Below are 21,505 nucleotides of genomic sequence, written 5' to 3'. Positions count from 1 at the left end.
TCAGCAGTGTTGGGCACAGCAGAAGGTGCTTAGTAATTAGTGCTAGCTCCTGCTGCCTGGTGGATCCCTCATGTTCATCATACTGTCACATGTCTCCGCAGCACCAAGATGGTATTTTTTGTTCAGAATGAGCCTCCGCACCAGATCTTCAAAGGCCACGAGGTGGCAGCAATGCTCAAGAGTGAACTGCGAAAGCAAAAAGCAGACTTCCTGATATTCGGAGCCCTGGAGATCAACACTGTCAGTGAGTAATCCCGGGACCGGACGGGATGAGAGCCTGCCCCTCCGCAGCTTTCCTCCTCCCGGCTGTGCTCATCTCCTTTCTGTGGGAACTTTCAGTTGTTTTCCTTCACCACCATTATGGCAAGGAGTCCCCATTCACCTAGGGGTCCTTACCTTGTGCCCCATGCCCATGTGCCTAAGGTGGTGTGCAGGGAGGCTGCAAGCTTGAGTGAAAAAATTACATCTTTATTTTCACTATCCTCAGGTTGAAATTCATGCTCTCCCTCAGTTGCACAGGTGGGCACTGTTAGCAGCACCTGTGTCTGAAGGCAGCAGAAATCACAAATCATCTCCTATCACATTACATGACAGAGTACCATTTTTACTCATCACTACTTCAACATTACAATAGTAATTAGACCCACTAATACATCTTATTACTTAATGTTTAATAAAGGCACTTTATTTTGAAAATTTGTGTTCTTAAGTATTTCAAAACCATATTCACTATAACTATTTCCTTTGTAATACTATATATATTGTCCTATTGGTTTTATTGTTCTGAGAAGGGGGTGTATGGGACACAAAAGATGAACAGTCTCTTACAGAACAAGGAAGACCAACTGGAGCTGTCTCTGGGGGCCTTGGTGACCCCTGTCTCGTGCAGCGTGCCCCAGCCATGCTGGGAAAGCTCCTGGGTCTGGGCTGCAGGAAATGGCACCACACGGCACTGAGCAGGCCTTGCCTGAGTGTCTTCACAGCCTGCATACTGGGTGTTGGTTGTCCCCTGGGCTCTGAATGTCAACGTTTTCCCTCTCCTGCCACCTTCAGCATGTCAACTGAACTGTTCTGAGCATGGCCACTGTGATTCATTCACCAAAAAATGTATCTGTGACCCTTTTTGGATGGAGAATTTCATCAAGGTGCAGCTGAGAGATGGAGACAGCAATTGTGGTGAGTCTATGTAGCCCAGATTGGTTGCTTTGGCTGTAGTGTGGATCTGCACCAAGGGGACAGGTGTTTCTGAGAAGAAGAGCAGGCGAGGAAAGAACTCTTGTGTTTTCTGTTTGTAGGGGGCTTTTCCCTTTTTCTTCACACTTGCTCAACTTTAGTGGAAAATCTGGGCATAGTGTATATGCCTATAATCCTAGCATCTTGGGAGGTTAAGGCAGGAGGATAGCAAGGTTGAGGCCAGACTGGGAAACTTAGTGAGATCCTGTCTCAGAATAAAAAATAAAAAGAGCTGGAGATGTAGCTTAGTGGTAGGGTGCCTCTAGGTTCAACCCTCAGTATTAGGGGGGAAAAATAAAACTGGAGTACTCACGGAAGAAGAATGAGGCTTACGTCGGACCAGCTGCACACGGCAGCCCATGTCCTTTTGGAGCACATGCATGCTGTCGCCTGATGGAAGCCTGCAGTTCGTCATGTAGAGCTCTGTGCCTGCACACTACTGCAGGACCTCAGGGCACTCATGGAGCAGGGCCTGGGATGCAGGGGCCTTTCAGAAGCATGCAGCTGTCCTGGATTCCAGGGTCTTGCCTTTCCATGTGTACAGTTGGAAGCCCACGGGGGACAACTCATTTCTGCCTTCCAGGCTGTCTCTTCCCAGCCCTCACTATTTTGATTTTCTTGGCAGAGTGGAGTGTGTTGTACGTTATCATTGCTACCTTTGTTATTGTTGTTGCCTTGGGGATCCTGTCTTGGACCACAATCTGTTGTTGTAAGAGGTAGGATGGATTCTCCTTTGAAACTCATTTGGGGGGCTTGTCATTTGGTACCTTCCACATGGAAGAACCACAGTCATGGTTGGAGGGGTTTGGGTCACTCAAGGTCTGTGCAGAAAGTTCCTCACACTCAAACCCTACTGAGGGCAGGTGCACTTGCCTTTGGTCAGGTGGGGAGACTGCCACTGTGGAGGTCTGCAACCTCAGAACCCTGGGGTAGGGGAGAGTGGAGCAGATCCCACCCAAGTGCATGTCCTTGGATGCTCCACACCCGGCCTTACACTAGAACACAGGAGTTTTTACTCTGTGTCCTCCCTAGTTGAGAATTATATGTATTTCTGATTTCACACAATTGTAGACTTGGATTTTCGATGATGAGTGGTCTAGGTTTCTTCGTTTTATATAGCCTTACAACATTTCATAGTTACATTTATTATATGTTTTTCATTATTAGTATGATTTTTGTGTTTACTGTGTTATGACATTTGGTAGGTAATATCTTTTTTATAACCATAGCAGCCTTTTCTTGTTTTATGAATAAGGAAACTTAGGTTCAGAAAATCATGTCACCTGACTGAGAAGCAGTGTGACAGGGCTGGGATTTATCCCACAATGTTACCTCATGTAGGACTTAGAAAGTTAAAAGAATTTAAAAAATCCCACAGCCTGAGACAACCACCATGAGCCAGCTCAGTTAACCAGGAGACATGCTGCTCCCTCCGCCCACACTGCTAGTCAGGTTCCTTTTCTGTGCGTTTTCACCAGTGGTCCTTGTTGATCTGTGGAGTGACGAGGCCACACAGCTCCCTTGCCTTCCCAAGGCTGTGAGGAACATTTTATGAGGAACAAATTACAGTTACCACCTTCCCTGGCTGCAAAGTGAGGAGAGCCACCCCCACGGGGACACCCTGCATGCATTGGCCCTTGTCCTGAGCCTCAAGAGAACCTCTTTCCTGAGCAGATGGGAATTGTGTGTTTTAGGCAAAAAGGAAAACCCAAGAGGAAAAGCAGGTACAGGATCCTGGATGCCACTGATCAGGAGAGCCTGGAGCTGAAGCCGACCTCCCGAGCAGGTAGGGCCTGGAAGCTGGTGCCGTCATCGCTAGCTCATTGCTCCACAGCTATGTGCTGCACAAGCATATTGTTCCCTTGCCTGCTGAAGGTCCCCTGGGTGGCAGAAGCCACATGCAGGATAGGCTGTTTCCTGGGCTGACATCTCAGTGCTCCTTTTGCTCTGCAGAGATGCCAGGCCTCCTGGTTCCTTTGCCTCCCATGTGGTGAGGGTTAGGGTCCTTGGCCCCTTAAGCCTGTCCTTTGTGGACAGACAGCAGATCAGAACAAGTGTATGCTGGCTTACTTCCTTCTCAGTCACCTCCTTCCGCCTTCCTCTCTCCATCATCTGTGGGTCCACAGCTGCCATCTTTGTCTTAGGGTCAGTGGGCAGGCAGCTGCCCTGCTGGCTGTAGGTGTTTCAAACACTGTCACATGCTTCCCACAGAAGGAAGGATTTCCTACTGCACCAGAATGAGTGGTGGCACTGGGGGATTTAGGTGGGTTGTGGGCCTCCCTTCTTTGCCAGGCCTGGTTACTTGGTGGGGTCCCCTTCATCATGTATGCCACAGAACAGGTGCCATTGGCTTATGGGAGCTGTGCTCCATATAAATTATTCCAAACCCTCTGCAAGTGGAACCGTTTTTATAGAAAGCGTTTTTTAAACACCCCTCCTGCTTCAGGCTTTGTGTTAGAGGAGGCTGCAGGGGGTAGTCCTGACAGGCTCTGCCCTCAGAGAATTTCGGCCTGGTTGGGGAGACGCATCTGCAAAGAGAAAGTGTTCTTGGGCAGGCAGCCTGGGCCCTGAGCCTGAGCAGCTCTGTCTGAGCACTGGGTGGCGGGGCCTGCTGTAATCCCAGCACACACCAGGGAGCAGACGACTGCGGAAAACCACAGTGCCCACCCCTGCAGTGGCATTACTCTTAAGACTGTTTTTCTCCCTCTTGGAGTCTTTTCATGACTTACTATTTCCAGCACAAAAAGCTACAGGGCGAGAGGTTCACCAGGGCCCTTCTCTTGTGGGCAGCCTCTGGCCAGGGAAGCAGGAGACCCACCAAAGGGTCTGAGCAGCCAGAAGGGCTAGCTTGGGCTCTGGCTCTGTGGAGGACCAGGTCCAGCAAGGGCACAGCCGCTGCAGGATGCCGTTTGGGATTCAGCGACACATTGTATGGTGTGGAGCTGCAGAAGTTCAGCTTGAAGAGGAGGAGTGTGGGCATGTGGCACAGAGAAGGGAGTGTGTGGCATTGAGCCCGAACAGAGGCACGTCAGGTGTCGGCTGTGAAAGCAGGGCAGCTGCGTGGAGCCTCTGAGGGTTACAGGGAGCACAGAGATGCCCGTCCTCAGGAGACCAGGTCTGCAGTCAGCAATTCTGGTTTTGTTATTCTATTGATTTTTATCAGACTTGTATTAAAGTATAGTAGATTGAACCATATAAAATTACTGGTATTTGACTTTTTTGACCTACCAAATGATAGTTTGTGTTTCAACCTATTTTGGTCAGAAAATCATAAGGTATAGCAGTGCTCTTGGTCTCCACAGGTGAATGATCTCATGTAATTAGCTCCCCAGGTCCCCCCTTTGTGCTTCTGTCCTGTCAGTGCTCTTCTCCCAGTTCACACTGGTGTCTTGGAGTAGTTTATATGAAAGGAATCATCATGTGTTTGGCACCTTTCACTCACCATCAAATTGATGAAATTTATCCATCTAATTCATTCACATTGCTATCTAATTTCTATTGTGTGACCCACATGCTCCTCATGGTCCCTGGTTTGTGTTCTAATGAAATGGCTGCTTGAGACTTCAAAAGTCCCCACTCCTGCCATGTGCCTGCTATCTCACCTCCAGTGCCCACCCAGTGAAGCCAGAGTCAACCCAGAACCACAGAGCCAGCACTGACACGGAGCGAGGCTGCATCCTCACACTGTGTTGGGGACTCTGTGTCCACACTGAGCCAGAAGATGGCTGGAGGCTCATTCTCCAGGGTCTGTGTTCTCTGGCTTTCCTGTCTTCCACCTCATTCCACTACCCTATTCAGAAAGGGATGTGATAAAACACCCCAGATCTAGAAAGAAAGAAGAGTACTGGGTGGCACTAACAGAGCTCAGGGACACTGGGGGTGAGGACCCAGCAACAGAGCCCAGGTTTGATCCCCAGTCTGTGCTTTCTGTGACTTCCCTTAGTGGACTGTCTCAGCCAACTGAGACAGGGAGGATGTGTCCTTGTATCTGCCTGGCCTAGAGAGGGGGCCTTGGCTCTCCCTGTTCCTTGGCCCCTGTTTGGGCTGGGTTGAGGGTGCAGGGTGTGGCTCAGGCCTGGGCAGGGCTGTCTCCTGACCCCGGGGTTCCTCATCTTCCTTGCAGGTGTCAAACACAAAGGCCCCATGCTGAGCAGCAGCCTGATGCACTCTGAATCGGAACTGGACAGCGATGATGCCATTTTCACGTGGCCAGACCGGGAGAAGGGCAAGCTCCTACATGGTCAGAATGGCTCTGTACCCAACGGGCAGACACCGCTGAAGGCTAGGAGCCCACGGGAGGAGATCTTATAGCTATCTGGTCTGTCTCCTCAGAGTAGGGGTTGGTAGTGCCAGGGCCCAAGCACTGCCAGGTGGTTCCCTATCACCCAGGTCCGCGGGCAGCTGATCTCCCAGTATATGCTGGTCACTCCACCCCAACCCCCCACCCCAAAACTACTGGTACTTGAATCACAGACACTGTCCAGGAACCCATGAGCGAAGCTGTGAATGAAGAGATTTCCTCTTTGAACCTGTCTGGTAGGCCCCCAGAACATCCTCACCTCAGGGGCTCCTTTATTGCAAGTCCCTCTTCCCCACCCAAGGGCAAGTATGGCCTGCTTCAGCATCCTCTCCAGCTGCCCTGTGGTAGTGCTACTGGACCCAGGGTGCTACACAGAACCAAGAGCCAATAGCCTCCTGGCTCCAGGGGCTCAATGGAGGGTATGTTCTTTCTTCTCTTCTCTGGGGCATAGTGGGCCCCCTGGCAAGGCCAAGAGGATGTGGCATCCCTGCCCCACCACAGATACTAGAACACTAGTGAGAAACAACGCCTGGCCCTCGGCACTGGAGCCTGCTCCCTTCTCTGATCAGCACTATCAGGAGAGGACTGGCTGTCTGGGGGTGATGAGGGGCCCTGGCTTTGGGGGCTTTTGTGACACAGGCCGTGTCCCCCTTTCTTCCTCTGACTGGCAGCTGCTGCTTCCAGGCTCAGGCCACCACTCTGTGTACCTAGAGGAGATAGCCACAGACTGGAATGTTGTGGCATGAGAGTGCATGTGTGTGACTGTCCACTGTGGTCTCCCAGTCCCTCCATCTGTGTCTTTTCTCTGTGTCTGCTGCACATGTGTGTTGAGTGAACGCGTGCGTATCTTCTCACCGGGCTCTTGGCTGCTCAGAAGGAAACTTTGACTCAGTCTCTCAGCTCCGTGGAATCCCACTGATTTCTGTCACTGTTCCTCAGACCTACTAGCCGGGAATTGAGGAATGGGAGCTTTGGGGGAATGACTTCTAAAAAGAGATAATTTCTACTACTGCACTACTACTGTGTGTTGTAAGATGATTAAACATATATTTAATTGTGTGCCTACATCTCTGACCTGTGTCACAGGGCTAACCACGATTGCAGGCTGCAAGGTCTTGCCCCTGGCAGGCAGTTTTGGACCTGCCATCAGCACATGTGACCCATGGTGCTGGGTCCTGCCTGCAATGGTGGGTGGGAATGCAGCACTCCTACCCTTTGGCTAAGGGAGGTGAGTTTTTTGTTCTTCCTTCTCATACCTTTTATTAACATTTAAATAATTCATGTCCCTCTATGTCTAAGCTAGGGGACAGAGTGTCCTAAGATCCAGAGTAAGACCTTAAGAAATTTTGGCCACTGCTATTCTCTTTTGTGTTGACCAGACTTAAGTGTGTGTACTCCTCATAGTTCACAGAGCCCTTTGCTGGATATGTGAGGGAGGGGAAGGGCTGGGCTAAGAAAGGGAGATGAGAGCAAAGGCCATTGAACCGTGCTTTGCCCAAGCTCTGTATAAAAACCAGCTGCAGGGGGGCAGCAGTGTCTCTGATCTTACAGGTCCAGAAGTTGAGCCATAGTGAGAAGTGGTTCAGTCCACACAAGCAGTGACTAAACTCGGGCTCAGCAGAGCCCCCTGCTCACACTGCTCAGGGCTTCTTCAGAAATAGTCCCTGGGTTAGGTCTGGGATGGAGCATGAGAATTTGCCTAATGATGTCCTAGAAGATGCTGAGCCCCCCTGGTGCAGGGCCCCAATCCAAGGACCTCTAGGTGAGAAATGCATGGTCAGCCTCTTTCTCTCGCGCGTGCGCACACACGCACACAGAGCTGTAGCCTTTCCATTCCTGAAAGATGGTGGAGGGAGTAAGTACAGAGACCTCTATCTTGCCAAGTGGGGCCAATCTGCTCAGCTGGGAATGGTAGGGCTGGATGATGCAGCGCTCCAGTCTAAATAGCCACAGCAGGTGGGCTCAGGGCCCAGTGGGCCATAGGGGGAGGAGCCTCACAGAAAACATTGAGCCTCTTCAGAGTAGAAACTATTCAATATTTGCAGTTTGGGCAACAGAACCAATGGAGCTGAGTGAGGCTCGCTGAGGCAGGTGAAGTGTAGGAAGGTAAAGATCTGGTGAGGCTGGGGCACTGTGAGCAGCCTCAAGGCTCTACAGGGTGCTCTGGCTTTCTTTCCCCTGGCCTGTCTGGTAAGCAGCGGGAGCTGCAGAGATCCTCACACACACTGAGAGAAGATGCCTGCAGTCAGGCCACCAGTCTCCAAGATAGACTGAGGGAACAGCCTTGACACCTTTGTGGATTTGTGTTGACTGGTTGGAGGGCCCCTATATATTTCTCTGGTCAAACTTGGCCACTGCTGTAATCTTCCACTCCTTAACTCCCCATCTGATGATGGTGGCTACCTAATGTCTATTAGTATTAGGCTGTGGCCATCCACTGTTGTGCCTCCTCTCCTACTTGGAGAGTACCCATAAGGCTCCCTTGGTCACAAGGAATGAAACTGAGGTTACCTCTCATGGGAACAAGGGAACTTTTATCCAGTTCTTCTGACTGCCAATACCCAGTACCTGTCTTGGCAAGTTATTGTGATGCCCTATTCCACCTTCCTGGCTGTGTTTTATTTACCCCAATTCTAATAAATCAACACATTCCTGTGCATTGACATTGGTGGTTCTCATGGACTTATTAGATCTTAACAGAATCACTTAGGAAACTTTTTAAAAGCACTCAATCCTAGAACCTAAACCCAGATTTTTAAGTATTTAACTGATTTTTATTAATTCCTTAGGTAATTTGTGCAGGTATACCACGTCCATTTGAAGGGGAAAAAAAAAGCTCTTAGCAGCTCAGCTTCAAAAGACTTGCAAACCAGTTGGAAGGAAGGTTAACAGGCACCCAGTATCCCCTGATCAGCCCAGGAAAAGGCCCTTGAGATTGGGTGTGGCAGAGGTTGCTATTCATCAAACCCCAGAGCTTGTCATGTCCCCCACAACTGCTGACATGAGGTGATAGATCTTGTAGCCCAGAAAACCAATCTCACTTTAAATGCCCATTTCTGTGATCTTGCTTAAACAGCTAGGTCAAAACCAACGCAAAAGGTGGTTAGTTCAAGCTTTGTGCTATAAATGGCTGCAGCACTTCAGGATTCTTCAACTGAAGTATAGCTGCACTGAGAAGTTATTTTTGCCATATGCAATAGTCACCCACACCCAAATCTTTGAGAACCTAGTGTCCTTAATGAATATTTTAAAAGATTCCCCTCAAATACTGAGCCTCCCTCCCCAAGGATATGGACAGTTACCATATACCGGGAGGGGCTGGTAAGACATGAGAAGAGACGTGTGCTATTGCTGAATGGAGGACAATTGGTCAAGTCACTGGTATCACTGAGACCCTATCAAGGCAGCCAAAGGTTCTGCCAGGATGGACAGGAGTGGGCTGGTGGATTGTGCCTCTCCCTGGTACTGCTGCTTCCCAAAGACCTCAATCAGGTTAATCTCTAAGCAGTTGCTGGGCAATTGGTCAATCTCAACTCTAAGGTACCTGGAGGTCAAGACTTGCCCCTTGTTAAGCTTACTGGCAGGGCAGCACAGAGGTAACAGGCTAAAATACCCAGATGCCACATGAGGAGTATGACCTCTGAGTCCCAAACAGCAACTAACATGGACTATCCAAACCAAGAAATTAAAATAAGGCAATATAATTAGGGAAATCCTAGCAATGTGAAACAGGAACATGAACCAAGTAGAAACATTAAGTGTGAAAACACAGTGAATGGGTTGGAGGTGGCTCAGTGATAGAGCGCTTGCCTAGCACATGAGGCACTGGGTTCCAACCTCAGCACCATATCAAAATAAAAAAATAAAGATATTGTACAACTAAAAAAAAAAAAAAAAAAACAGCGAATGGGATAAAGAACAGATGAGAGTCAAAAACAGTGAGCTAGAGCATAATCTGGTGAAAATATGGGGTCACATGGTCTCACACATATATGACAGTTTTAACTCAGTAATAAACACAAGTCTAAGGCATTTCTATGGAGAAGTGGCGGAGTCCAAGAGTGGGGCACTGAAAGGGTAAGGGGAACTAACAAATGCAAAAGAAAGAAACACATGTCAAGTCAGAAAGACAAGCCTACCAGAAGAGGAGCTTCTTTTGGCTAAATCTAAAACAATATGAGTTATCAAAATAAATAATCAAAGCTCCAGATTATAACTTTAAAAAAATATTTTTAGTTGTAAATGGATACAATACCTTTATTTTTATGCTGACGTTCGATCAGTGACTACCGCTGATCCACAACCCCAGTTCCCTGATTATAATTTTAAAAAAAACTTTTTTAGTTGTAGATGGACACAATTTATTTTTTATGTGGTGCTGAGGATCAAACCCAGTACCCCACATACGCTAGGCAAGTGCCCTACCACTGAGCCACAAACCCAGGCCCACCAGATTATAACTTAATGAGTAAAATAAGAATCCATTATGTATATATGTACATATATGCCTACATGCATGTAATTTGTGTGTGTGTGTGTGTGTGTGTAAGTATTTTTGTTTCTCCAGTACTGGGAACTGAACCCAGGGATACTCTAGTACTTGATCTACATCTCCAGCACTTTTTTATTTTGAAACAGAGTCTTGCTAAGCTGTCCATGCTAGCCTGGAAGTTGTAATCTTCCTTTCTCAGCTTCCTGAGTCCCTGGGATTACAAGTTTGCCATTTAACCTAGTTTCAGTGTAATTTTTTTTTTTAAAAAGATCTAAATTCTAGAGCAAAAATGATGGGGAAAACACCCTATCAGGTAAATATTAATAGAAACTGCAAAAGCAATGAAAAAAAAAAAAATAAGAGTCAATGGGGGGTGGGGTGTGGGTGATTATCTACAGAAAAGAAAAAAAGAACAAGAAAAGGTAAAGAGGATGGATATTATTATCTCCAACACAGTCTGAAAACAAAACAAAATTGCAGGTAGGAAAAGGGAGAATGGACAACTTCATTTTTTAAAAAAAGGAAATGAGAAAACACCTGTAACAGACTAATAGTATCATCCTGTCTGAACCTGGACACAGTCAAAGCATGCTGACACAGAAAAATTCAGAAGTGAAATCATTTTGGGAAACAGAAGATTAACCATGAAGGAAGCAATCACTTGATTCACTTTTTTAAAGAATGAACAACATGAGGGAAAAAAACAAAACAAGAAAAACAGTGAGAAGGCCAGAAAAACATGATGAAATAGTTTACACTGACAAAATCAAATGCTGGCACTTTCAAGACATAAAAACTTGAGCAGACCAATAAACATTGTGTAAATAAAAAGGCAAAGACTTTCTTTGGGGGAATTAGAAAAAATTAAAAGGTTTACGGTTTTCCAACACTTAAGAAGTTTTATGTAAGTTCTTTCACCAAATGAAAAAAAACTAAAACCTGCCCAGATCTTTAACAGTGATTCCAAAACCAATTAAGAATTCAAGAGAAAAAAAAAAAATTACTCCTGACTGTGGGTGCAAAAGCACAATTATTAACTATCTAAACCTAACAGTATATATTTTTTAAAAAAATCAAGGAGGGTTTATTAAAGGAATTCAAGAACGACTTCAACATTAGCATATTAATTCACATGCTTTAACAACAATAGAGGAGAAAAAGAACATTATTATAGATGCTCTCCCAAAGCATTTGATAAATTCATCACTTATTAAAAAAGAAAGACCCATAGCAAACCAGGAATAGGAGGGAATATCCCTAACTTGATAAAGGTTATGTATCAATTAGTGTGTATACATGTAGAGATACATATAAAATATGTCATGATCAATTATAATTAGGACTTAATCAAGGAACACAGGCTTAATATTAGAAAAATCCACTAACATAATTCACTGAATTAAAAACTACGATCTTATAAAGAAATAAGTGTTTGATAATGTTCACATTTTATCTGATGAGGGGTAGGGTGGAGATGTAGAAAGCAATCAGACTTAACTTGATAATAATGAAAATTGCTTTCCAGGTGGATATATAAGTCTATATTTACTTTTGCCCTGTGTAAGGTTTTGTAATTTCTCTTTACTACAAACACATTGACATTATGCATTATTCTATTTTAGGCCAGTTTTTACGGTATAAAATGACAGCTCAAAAAACTCCGGTAGAGCGCTCGCCTAGCACATGCAAGGCCCACATAAAAATAAATAAAATAAAGGTACTGTGTTCAACTACAACTAAAAAATAAAAATTTAAAAGCAGCAGCAGCAGCAGCAACAACAACAAACTCCAGCAAACTCTCCATTATGGAGTTTTGAGCATCTCTTCATGAACTGTTAACCCTTTTAGACTTCATATATAAACTATCATTATCCTTTGTTCGTTCAATATTCTTGGATTCAGTATATTTTTTGTATATGCTAGATATAAATCCACTGGTTGCTTTCAACATGGCAAGATCCTAAGTCTTTACCCTTTACTGAATAAGAATCTTTAATTTTGACATAATAAAATTAATCTTATTTTCCATATGTGGTTTGTGCTTTGGGGAATTTATTGTTTGTTGATGCATCTAGATCACAATAATATTCTATATTTCCTAATATTTTTTAAATTTACATTCCACTTTTAAGTCTTTAATTCATCCCACACTTTCGCATATGATGCCAGAAAGGGATTTTGTTTTATTTTCCTCCATGTAAATGCTAGCTTTCCAACACCATCTACTAAAACTCAGGGAATTCTTGTGTATTATTAAAACTATGTATTACTGTAACTAAGGTACTTTTATAACTTTTACCTTTTGTTTCTACTGTGAATAGTTTCAATTATATTACCTAATAAGGTTACTGCTCTTATAGAAAAATGCTTGAAACACTTATGAATCTATTTTCTATTTAATGAAGGTAACTTGAACTGAACTTGAATAGCTTGTGGATTCTCCTCTTTTTTTTTTTTTTGTCATAAACATCTAAAAAATGCTGATTTTAAAATAATGAGTTTTATTCCTCACCTTTCAATATTGATAATCTTTTTTCATTTATTTTTTTCTTACACTTATCAGAACTTCCCATTCTGTGAAGCAGTCATGGGACAGCGAGCATAGTGGATATATTAGGACACTGGTTTGGCTACTTTTGAGACCAAATAACAATGGCTTAAGTAAAATGAAAAGTTTCTTACGTGAAGGCCTGACCTCACAGTCAGTTCAGGAGAGAAGTGGCTCTGTCCATGAGGTGAATGTGCTTCTGGTACACATCCCTTTCCTTTGTGGAAAAAAACTGGTCTGTTACAGCTATAGTCATATTCTAGCCTACGGAAAAGGGGAAATGCAAAACGACTACATGCATCTTCCTTTAAAGATGTGGCCTGGTAGTTGTAAATTCACTTCTGCTTCCATTCCACTGGTCAAAACTAAGTCCAGCAGTCAATGTTTATCATAAATTTCTTCCTTTTTTGCAATATAATGAAGTACATCAATGGATTTTTGAGATGCTGATCAATACTGATGTGCATACAAGCACATGAGTAAGTACTTTTATTACAATATTTATTACAATATTTAATTATGCTTAATATTTGATTTAAAATATGTAGAACTGATCATATAGAGTATTAAGTTTGCAGAATCCACAGTACTGAACTTAATGAAAGACTGCAATATGGGAACTAACATTTAATTGAAGTCTTAGATTTTTTTTTATTTTAACATACAAATTGCATTACATACTGATATTTTAAAGCCTACCATGAACCAAGCAAAACCAAAGGAGTTGTTATTATTTACCCTATAAATGAGAAAACTGAGGCAGCACAAATTGTATACAATTTACCTAACATTGTATACAACCAGCAAGTGGAAAAACTAGATTCCAAAAGCCTGTGATTGTTCCACTACGTAACAATGCCTCACAATTAAAATTTTCTTCAATGATGGTAGTAACACAGTGAGTAAGACATGAATAATATAGAGGAATTGGAGGTATTATTATTTCTCAATGCTTTTTCTAAAATTTTTGTATATGCTAGATATAAATCCACTGGTTGCTTTCAACATTGCAAGATCCTAAGTCTTTATCCTTTACTGAATAAGAATCTTTAATTTTGACATAATAAAATTAATCTTATTTTATTCAACTCAGCATTGTAAGGGAACTTTTTATTCACTAAAATAAAACTAAAAATCTGAATTTAATTGAAAACTGTGATTCCTTTATAAAAATTCATTTACTTTAGACTTTTTTGGGGGAAAACTCCCATTTTACAAAACTGGAATGTCACAAGACAGATAGAAATGGTCTACATGCAATTTGGAGGCATAATTGTAGTTACAAGAATACCATTAGTTTTTCATTCTCATATTAAGTGTTTTTATGTTTACTTAGGAATGGATAAATTCCTAATTCTAATCTCGCAATTTCAAAATCACTGAAGTTGACTGATGAAAGTTTTGTATTCATCTAAAAAAAAGAGAAAAAAAAAGGCAGAAGTGAAATATATGCATACCTCATATTTGTAGATGTTGGGGTTTTGAATACAGCCAATAAATAAACTAAAAAATGGAAACAAGTCTTTTGATGGAAAAACGTGCAACATTATTTGTGAACTAAATAAAACTCAAATAATTTCTTTTCTGAAAATTGCTCTTTTTCTTGGTGGTTTTACTATCTGTTGGGTCACAACAATATGGTCAAATACAAAAATGTACTTAAAGTTGCTTGAAGACAAAGAAAAAGAATTCATCCGCCAAATACAAATATACTGTTTTATTCTAAGGGAATATTTCTGTGGTTTCTGCAAAGGGAAAACCCAAAAGTGGTTAAAAGGCAAAAGAACAGAAAGGTTGCTTGAGATGTTTCTTTTTTTGTTTGATAGTTTTTTTTTCTCTCCTGAGGGGAAAATGTAATTTTATACAATTTTAATAAAATAAGCAAACAATTGGACATATCAACAGCTATGCTTATGAGCAATGACCAATGATTAATCATATTTTCTTTACGAATTAGTTTAGGGTTCTGAGTGACTCTGTACTAACATGCAGTTGAAATCCTGATACAGTCATTTATCTGGGTATTATTGGTTGTTTTCAGTTAAAAGATACAGATTTTTTCTGATACAGATTTTTTCCTTTTGGGTATTACAATTTATCTACTATGTGCTAACAGTATTTGTTTTTCATACAACTACAGAGACAGGGAAAATGTTAGTGTTTATACAAACCATAAAATTCGTATAGTGGGACTATTACACCTGATGTTTCTGGATGGTTTTATTGGCAGACTTATCAGACAATCCAATTGTTTTCCTCAAGTCGAACAAGGTCTAGAAGTAGGAAGTTTTCCAGTCAGAAATGACACACACAGATGTAATTAATCATACAGAATCAGGGCAGATTTACTTCTTTCACACAGTTCTTAGTAACAAAAGTGAGATTTGTTACAGGCAGGGGGATAGAACCATCAAGTACACAATGTCAAAAGGCCCACTTTTAATTCTGTTATAGTTAAATGACTTTCATTTATTAAAAAAAATACACCTGCCATCCCCACCTAAAATATGGGACATACTGAAAAGGATTTCAAGATTAAACTTTCTAAGAAGATTTTTTTTACTTCTCTCAGTTTTATCATAAGGTCAAATAAACCTTGGCTAAAGATGTTCTATTGACTGGCCAACATCATAAAAGCTTTGATTTCAAAATTTTGTAGCAAAGAACTGAGAATTGTGATGAGGGACGTAGACTGATATGGCCACACACGCCTATGACTTGCAATCCTCATAGAACTACTAAAACAGCTAGAGTTTGGAATAATGCTATAAGAAGACAGTCAATGTCTGAATCCTAACCCCAGAATTCCTATTTTCAAGTTTCCTAGGGCAACAAGGTCATCTTTTAAATGTTTTACACAAGAACCTACCGAGACCTTTTCTACCATAATTCGGATAGCTAAGTAATACTGTGTCTCTGGAACTGCCCATGGGTTTGCCAGACAAAGTTCAGGAGAGAGACTATACTTTTTGAAATGAGAAGGGCCTCCAAAAACTGATGCAAAAGACAAAAAAAGAGGAATCATTTGGGAAATAGGAAGGTAAAACAATGGAAGAAAAGCTGCCACTGGGGGAAAAACAAAAACAAATGGAGAGCCCCATTTCTGTGTACCACAGCTCAAGCTATGAGACATCAGCAATAAAGGCCTGCACCCAGAGAAGTGGGCATTTTAGTGGGTTCTTTACAAACATTTCAAGACACTTGGGGTCTAATGGGCTCCACAGATCTTCTGTGTGCATAATTAGTTTGTGGAATATCATCCCCTTTACCTTCATTTACCCACCTTGAGACCCACAGATGAGAAAGCTAAACCCAGAAGGCGAAAGGGACACATCACTATTAATAGGAGTGAAGGTCATTTTCCCTGATATGAGGGGCCCCTGGTAAAAGCATCAGAGGCTTCTATCCTTCACATAATTGGCTTGGCAGTGAAAATCAAAATCAAGACCACTTCACTAACTTGGAAAAAAAGTTGTGTATTTTTATTGGGTCTTCAGGTCTGGGTCCCCCAGTCCCATCTGATGTCACTCTCAGCTTTGTATTGAATTCTCCCCTGACTTTACAAGGTCTTGCCCAAGTAGCCAAGGTCTCACTCCAAAGCTACCTCTCTAAGGTCTAAGGTTACTATGGTAGAGTTTTATACAACAGTTTTCCTTAAAAATATTCCACAATTTTGTTATTCCCAAACAAAATAAGATTATGCACCACTCAGAGAAACTGGTTAGTCATTCTGAAGATGTCTAAGAACTATATCACTGCCAAAGAACATTTCTCAGTTCAAATTCTTTCCTTCAGTTTTCATTTGTACATCCACACTGTGGATCATCTGTTTCCCATGTCCATCATTGAGTCAAGAGGACTTGGGCTTAAACATTGCTTTCCAACAGCTGGATGCGTTCACAGTTTGGTGCATACCAATGTGTATGAAAATAGGAACCTCACTTCCATCTTAATCTGACAGTTCAACATCAGAGTCTTCAGATTTGGCTTTGGCAAGTTCTTCATGTACCTCCCTCACCATGAGAATACGTGTTAACATGGTGTCCAGGGTACCAGGGTCTATTGGGAATGTGGAGTACCACATAGGACTATTCGGAACACAGGAACGCTCAGGCTGAAGGTAAAACACATCATTCCTCTGCTTCACACTTTCAGAACTATTCACAGAGGGGGAGAAAAAACAAAGAAAATTAAAGATTAGAGTTCAAGAAATATGAACTATTCTTTAATATAATGGCTCTCAACTTTTCCCCACTGTGACTCATATCATAAATAACTATCCAGAGGAATGAAAAGGTTTATAAGCATATTCCTGCCAGAAGTAATCTGTAACTTCACGTCTTTTCTTGAACACTCAAGAAGTCTCACCAATTGGATGTTGAGTACATAAGACAAATGTAAATCACAAACTTGAGTCCTTAAGATATTGTTAGAAGCAACACAAGTCAACTCATATGTAACATTACAGCTGAGAATCACACATCCTAGGTGCCCAGTATCCTAAAATGAAACCCAAGGATACTTAATATCATAAGTCAAACAACAATTATTGTTTCTTTGAGAAAAAGTGCCTTAGTATGGTTTATAATCATAAGGTTTCTCTAAAACAAAGGGCCAAAAAAAATCTCAATCCCTTAAATATCATCTTTGTATTTATAGGTTTAGTAAAAGAAGCTCTCCTTAGAATTTCTTTCCTACATTAATAATAAATTACTATAGATTAGGTACCCCACAAAGATTGGGCAACACTTGTTAAGATCAAGTAACAGCAGTGATTCTTTTCAAGATTTTTTTTGGGGAAAAACATCAAAATAAGGTGGTTTATTTTTTGGTTCAAAATTATAACTATAAACTCTAGAATGGGGGGGGGGGGACTGAGAGGTTAAATCTCCCCGCTTAAGGTTATAGGCCAGCTACGTTTCTGATGTTCAAGCATCTGAAATCCACACTGTCATCGGAGTTCTGAAGTGCGCTGTATGTAGTGCAGAGGAAGATCACTTACCATTTTGACAGGTAAAACTCATAAAGTCGGACTGGGCATCTTAGTGGGTTATCAGTATTCTCTGCCATCTCTACACCCACTGGGACCTCATCATCTTCATTTCGTTTCCTCTTGCCAACAGTTAGTTTATCTTGAGACAGAAAATAATAATCAAAAGATTACATTAGAAAAGTCTATTTTTCAAGACTCAACACATCCAATGAGCTATGCTTCACAGTCAGAACTTTGCTATTCCTTCCCTTTCACTCGTTCATTCAACAAGATTTATTCAGCTCCCATGGAAGTGCCAGGCATTATCTGAAGGGCAGGGTTTATAGCATTAAAACAAACAAAGTGCCTGTCTTGGGACAGTTAGGGTTCTCCAATTCGCCAAAGTGGAGGCACTATGGGAAAAAAAGCATAGTGCTGGAAGATAAGTCTCTATTCTGAGCCTGGCTTATTAAAAAACTTGACTATGCGGGGCTGGAGTTGTAGCTCAGTGGTAGAGTACTGGCCTCATATGTGGAAGGCAATGGGTTCGATCCTCAGCACCACGTAAAAATAAATAAAATAAAGGTATTGTGTCCATCTACAACTAAAAATATTAAAAAAAAACAAAACAAAACTTGACTATGTGCAGGGCTCCTAACCATAGCAAGACAGGCAGAAAAAAGGGGTTCCATGTGCTCTTCTATTATAGTAATAAACCTAGATAGAGACTGTCATTACTTTATCTGAAAATATTTCTACTGTGGGGCACTTGTTCAAATTGCTTTTATTCTAGTATTGTGAAAAATGGCACTGTTCATAGGAAAAGAAATTCTCGGTTATCATTGGATAAGAAAAGAACAAATCTTTTCTCACCAATATGATTCTCCAGAGGCCAAAGGTTACTACAAAGATACCAGGATGAAGTCATGCAAAGTAAGCTGTTTCTTTCCCACTTTTCCTTTCAATTTTCAAGAGAACAGTAGGTAGAACTGAGAACCCAATAAAAAAGGTTTTCTTCTTCTAAAGCTGCTCTTAACCACTTGGTTTGGGACTTTACTCAGCTTCTTGTACTATTACTTCAAGAAAAATCAACCATTTTCTACTTACAGGTTGCCTACATATACTTCAGTATTTAGAAAACAAGTTGTATTTATTATCAACCTTGTCAAATACCTACTCAGAAAGTGAAAATATTACCTCTCCTCTCCTCCAACTAGTATCAATTAAAAACACAAAGCAGGTTACATATAAACAAAACTAAGGAAACAGGATGTTCACATTAGGAGAAAGAGATAGTATAGTGAAGGAGCCAATGAAAAAAGTCCATACAAAATTGTATGCCACAATTATTTATAAATTTCAGTTTCAGAAATTTTAAATTTTTACATTCAAAACATACATTTCACTCTTAAAGTTTTATTCTGGTCAAAACTAATAAATTTAATTTCTAGTTCTATAATATAATATTTAATATTTTTTAAATATTAAAATAACTTATTTAACAGGGTGTTTGTCAACAAAAGATCATAAACTGTCTAATAAAACTGCCCCTGCTAGCCAGGCACAGTGGCACACACCTGTAATCCCAGAGGCTCTGGAGACTAAAGCAGGAGGATTGAGAGTTCAAAGCCAGCCTAATCAAAAGGGAAGTACTAAGCAACTCAGTCAAACCCTGTCTCTAAATAAAATACTTAATAGGGTTGGGGAGGCGGTTCAGTGGTGGAGTGCCCCTGAGTTCAATTCCCAATACCCACTCCTGACCCCCAAAACACAACCCTGTGCCTGCTGACTTTAGTCTATTGTGGATAAAAGCAGTGTGTATAGGCCAACTTTTAAAATCCTGTCAGAATTTCAGTGTTAACTAAAAAAAGGCACTGTGGTCAAAAAAAGATTTAGAAACAACAAGTTAAAAATTAAGGAGTCTTTTAACTAGGCGTCTTTTAACTAGCAAAAATTTACTTATTTGATACCTGTACATCAGTGATTCTCTATTCTAGTTGTATATGTAAATTCCCTGAGAAATTTTTAAATGTAGATTACTTGGGCTCTACTCAATTAAACCAGTATTTCTAATTTAAAAGCCAATAAAAATATACTGAAGCAAGTGATTCCTTATACTTTAAAGTAAGTCTTTAAGTTTCCCTCATGACAGAGAAAAACACTGAAATGTTAAAAAGAAAGCTACATTACACTCTCCTGTGTGTGTAACTTACCATCACCCCCCTGCGATAACTGTTTTAGTAATATGAGACTTCAAACAGAAGCCTCAGACACCACCACACACCTGGCTCTGACTCTTGCTTCTGTAAAGGTGGGAAGAACCTCAGATATGTCATCTTGGTACTGTACTTCAGAGTCCTGGTCCGCCTCATCACATGGGCAAAGGAAAGCTTCAAGTGCTCAGTAACATTCTTTAGTTGAAAGTATTTGGTATTAAAAAAAAGGAGGGTGTTTAAGAGGACGATTGGTGAGTAAGCGCCCAGCTGTTTGCACTCCCACAAATGCTCTTCTTCGATGCGAGAGAACATGTAACCTAGACAGAGGGGGAAGAAACAGTACTGAGCACCTGCTACATAGCACTACATAAACTCTCAAATTCTAGGACAGGAAGGTATGAAGGGAAAGACAGACTGCTCCTCTTTCCCCGTCTTCTTTATGTAGAAAAAAAGAAGACACACCATAAAGAAAAGGGAAGAGGGGCCAGGGGAATATTCAGTGGTAGAGTGCTTGCCTAGCATGGGCGAGGCCCTGGGTTCAACCCCCAGAACTACCAAAGCGGTGGGGGGCAGGGGGGATTCCATCAAAGTAGACACTGAGCACTCCCCAGAAAATTATTCTAGCCTATTATTTTATCAGAGGGTAGGGCAATCTTCCCTGTGAAGGTTCAGAGACTATAAATATTTTAGGTTTGTGGGCCAGATAAACTTTCAACATTTTTGCATCTTTGTCATTGTAAAAATTAAGAAGCCACAGATAATATATAAAACAAAAAGATGTGACTTCATGCCAGGTAAAATGTATTCATAGTCAAATCTGAATTTCATACAATTTTGATTATATAAAAATATTAATTCCTTAAACTTTTCTCCAACCATTAAAAAACATAAAAACATAATATTTATATTTGTAGCTCATTAACTACAAAAACAGGAATAATCCAGATTTGGCCCCTTGGTAAGTTTTACCAACTCCTGTTGAGATCACTAAACTTATTGCCAGCTGGCTCAGTCTTATTTAGACAATATTTGAAGGCAGATGACCTCCTCTCTGCCACCCCTCTCAATTTTATATTAAGAGTGGTTACATCCTAATGACTTAGCTAGTATTCGTCTTGAAAGGTAGAGGTCTTAAATAAGACTTTTTTATATACCCATATGGCCCCTTAAATTCAGGTTTTTCTTAATGTTCTCAATCCTCTTTGTTGCTATTTCTGCACTCTATTCTTGGGAGATTTTCCACAAAAATAACTACATTACTTCCAAATTCCTAGCCCCCTCTCTGAATGCATCAAATCACCATGTTGCTCTGAATGTCTCAATGGTGCTCAGCAGTCCAACCAACAGGGACATGTATTTCTGAGAATACCCAATGCTCTCTATTCTGTCAAGGCGCCTGAGATGAAGAGTGAATTATGAACTTCTCTGATAACATAAAGACAATTCAAGGAGGAGACTGTAACTCTCTTAACCCAGTTCTGTGTAGACACAAATGACTGAAAAGATCCAATGTTAACAGGCAGAACATGTGTGAACTATGGATCAAATGTGTGGCTTCACTGATACTATCACATAAAAAAAGAATTTTTAAAAAAGTAAATGAAATCTCAGTTTAGTTTTCATTTTGAGCAATAGTACCCATACATGCATTGAGAGAAAGTTACAATTTTACTAAAATATTCCAAGAATAAATTAAAGACTTTCTTCTCAAAAGCTCCAATATTTTATGTCAGGATATATAAAA

At 41.3% G+C, this 21,505-nt stretch overlaps 2 protein-coding genes across 12 annotated transcripts in view; one reads left to right on the top strand and one right to left on the bottom strand.

Moving 5' to 3' along the window:
* Kiaa0319l (KIAA0319 like) overlaps positions 1-8,196 on the top strand; it is a 109,525-nt gene extending 101,329 nt beyond the window's left edge. For all 3 annotated transcript variants that reach the window (XM_071617669.1, XM_027937291.2, XM_071617670.1), the window contains exons 17-21: positions 102-244; positions 1,054-1,176; positions 1,859-1,949; positions 2,928-3,019; positions 5,357-8,196. In XM_071617669.1, the coding sequence (XP_071473770.1) occupies positions 102-244; positions 1,054-1,176; positions 1,859-1,949; positions 2,928-3,019; positions 5,357-5,544 (637 nt within the window). In that variant the 3' untranslated portion in view covers positions 5,545-8,196. The remainder of the gene's footprint in view (positions 1-101; positions 245-1,053; positions 1,177-1,858; positions 1,950-2,927; positions 3,020-5,356) is intronic.
* A 6,075-nt stretch (positions 8,197-14,271) lies between these two features.
* Zmym4 (zinc finger MYM-type containing 4) overlaps positions 14,272-21,505 on the bottom strand; it is a 150,081-nt gene continuing 142,847 nt past the window's right edge. For 7 of the 9 annotated variants that reach the window (XM_027937373.2, XM_071617661.1, XM_071617662.1 and 4 more), the window contains 3 exons: positions 19,830-20,078; positions 17,576-17,705; positions 14,272-16,730 (listed from right to left, as the gene is read on the bottom strand). In XM_027937373.2, the coding sequence (XP_027793174.2) occupies positions 16,523-16,730; positions 17,576-17,705; positions 19,830-20,078 (587 nt within the window). In that variant the 3' untranslated portion in view covers positions 14,272-16,522. Of the gene's footprint in view, positions 16,731-17,575; positions 17,706-19,829; positions 20,079-21,505 lie in introns of those variants that run through there. The other 2 variants (XM_071617666.1, XM_071617667.1) reach the window with 2 other exon arrangements.

The sequence above is a fragment of the Marmota flaviventris genome, chromosome 10, assembly GCF_047511675.1.
Source record: "Marmota flaviventris isolate mMarFla1 chromosome 10, mMarFla1.hap1, whole genome shotgun sequence".
In the NCBI taxonomy this organism is placed as follows: Eukaryota; Metazoa; Chordata; class Mammalia; order Rodentia; family Sciuridae; genus Marmota; species Marmota flaviventris.
The sequence above is the reverse complement of the archived record's forward strand: the minus strand, read 5'-3'. Positions and strand labels throughout refer to the sequence as shown.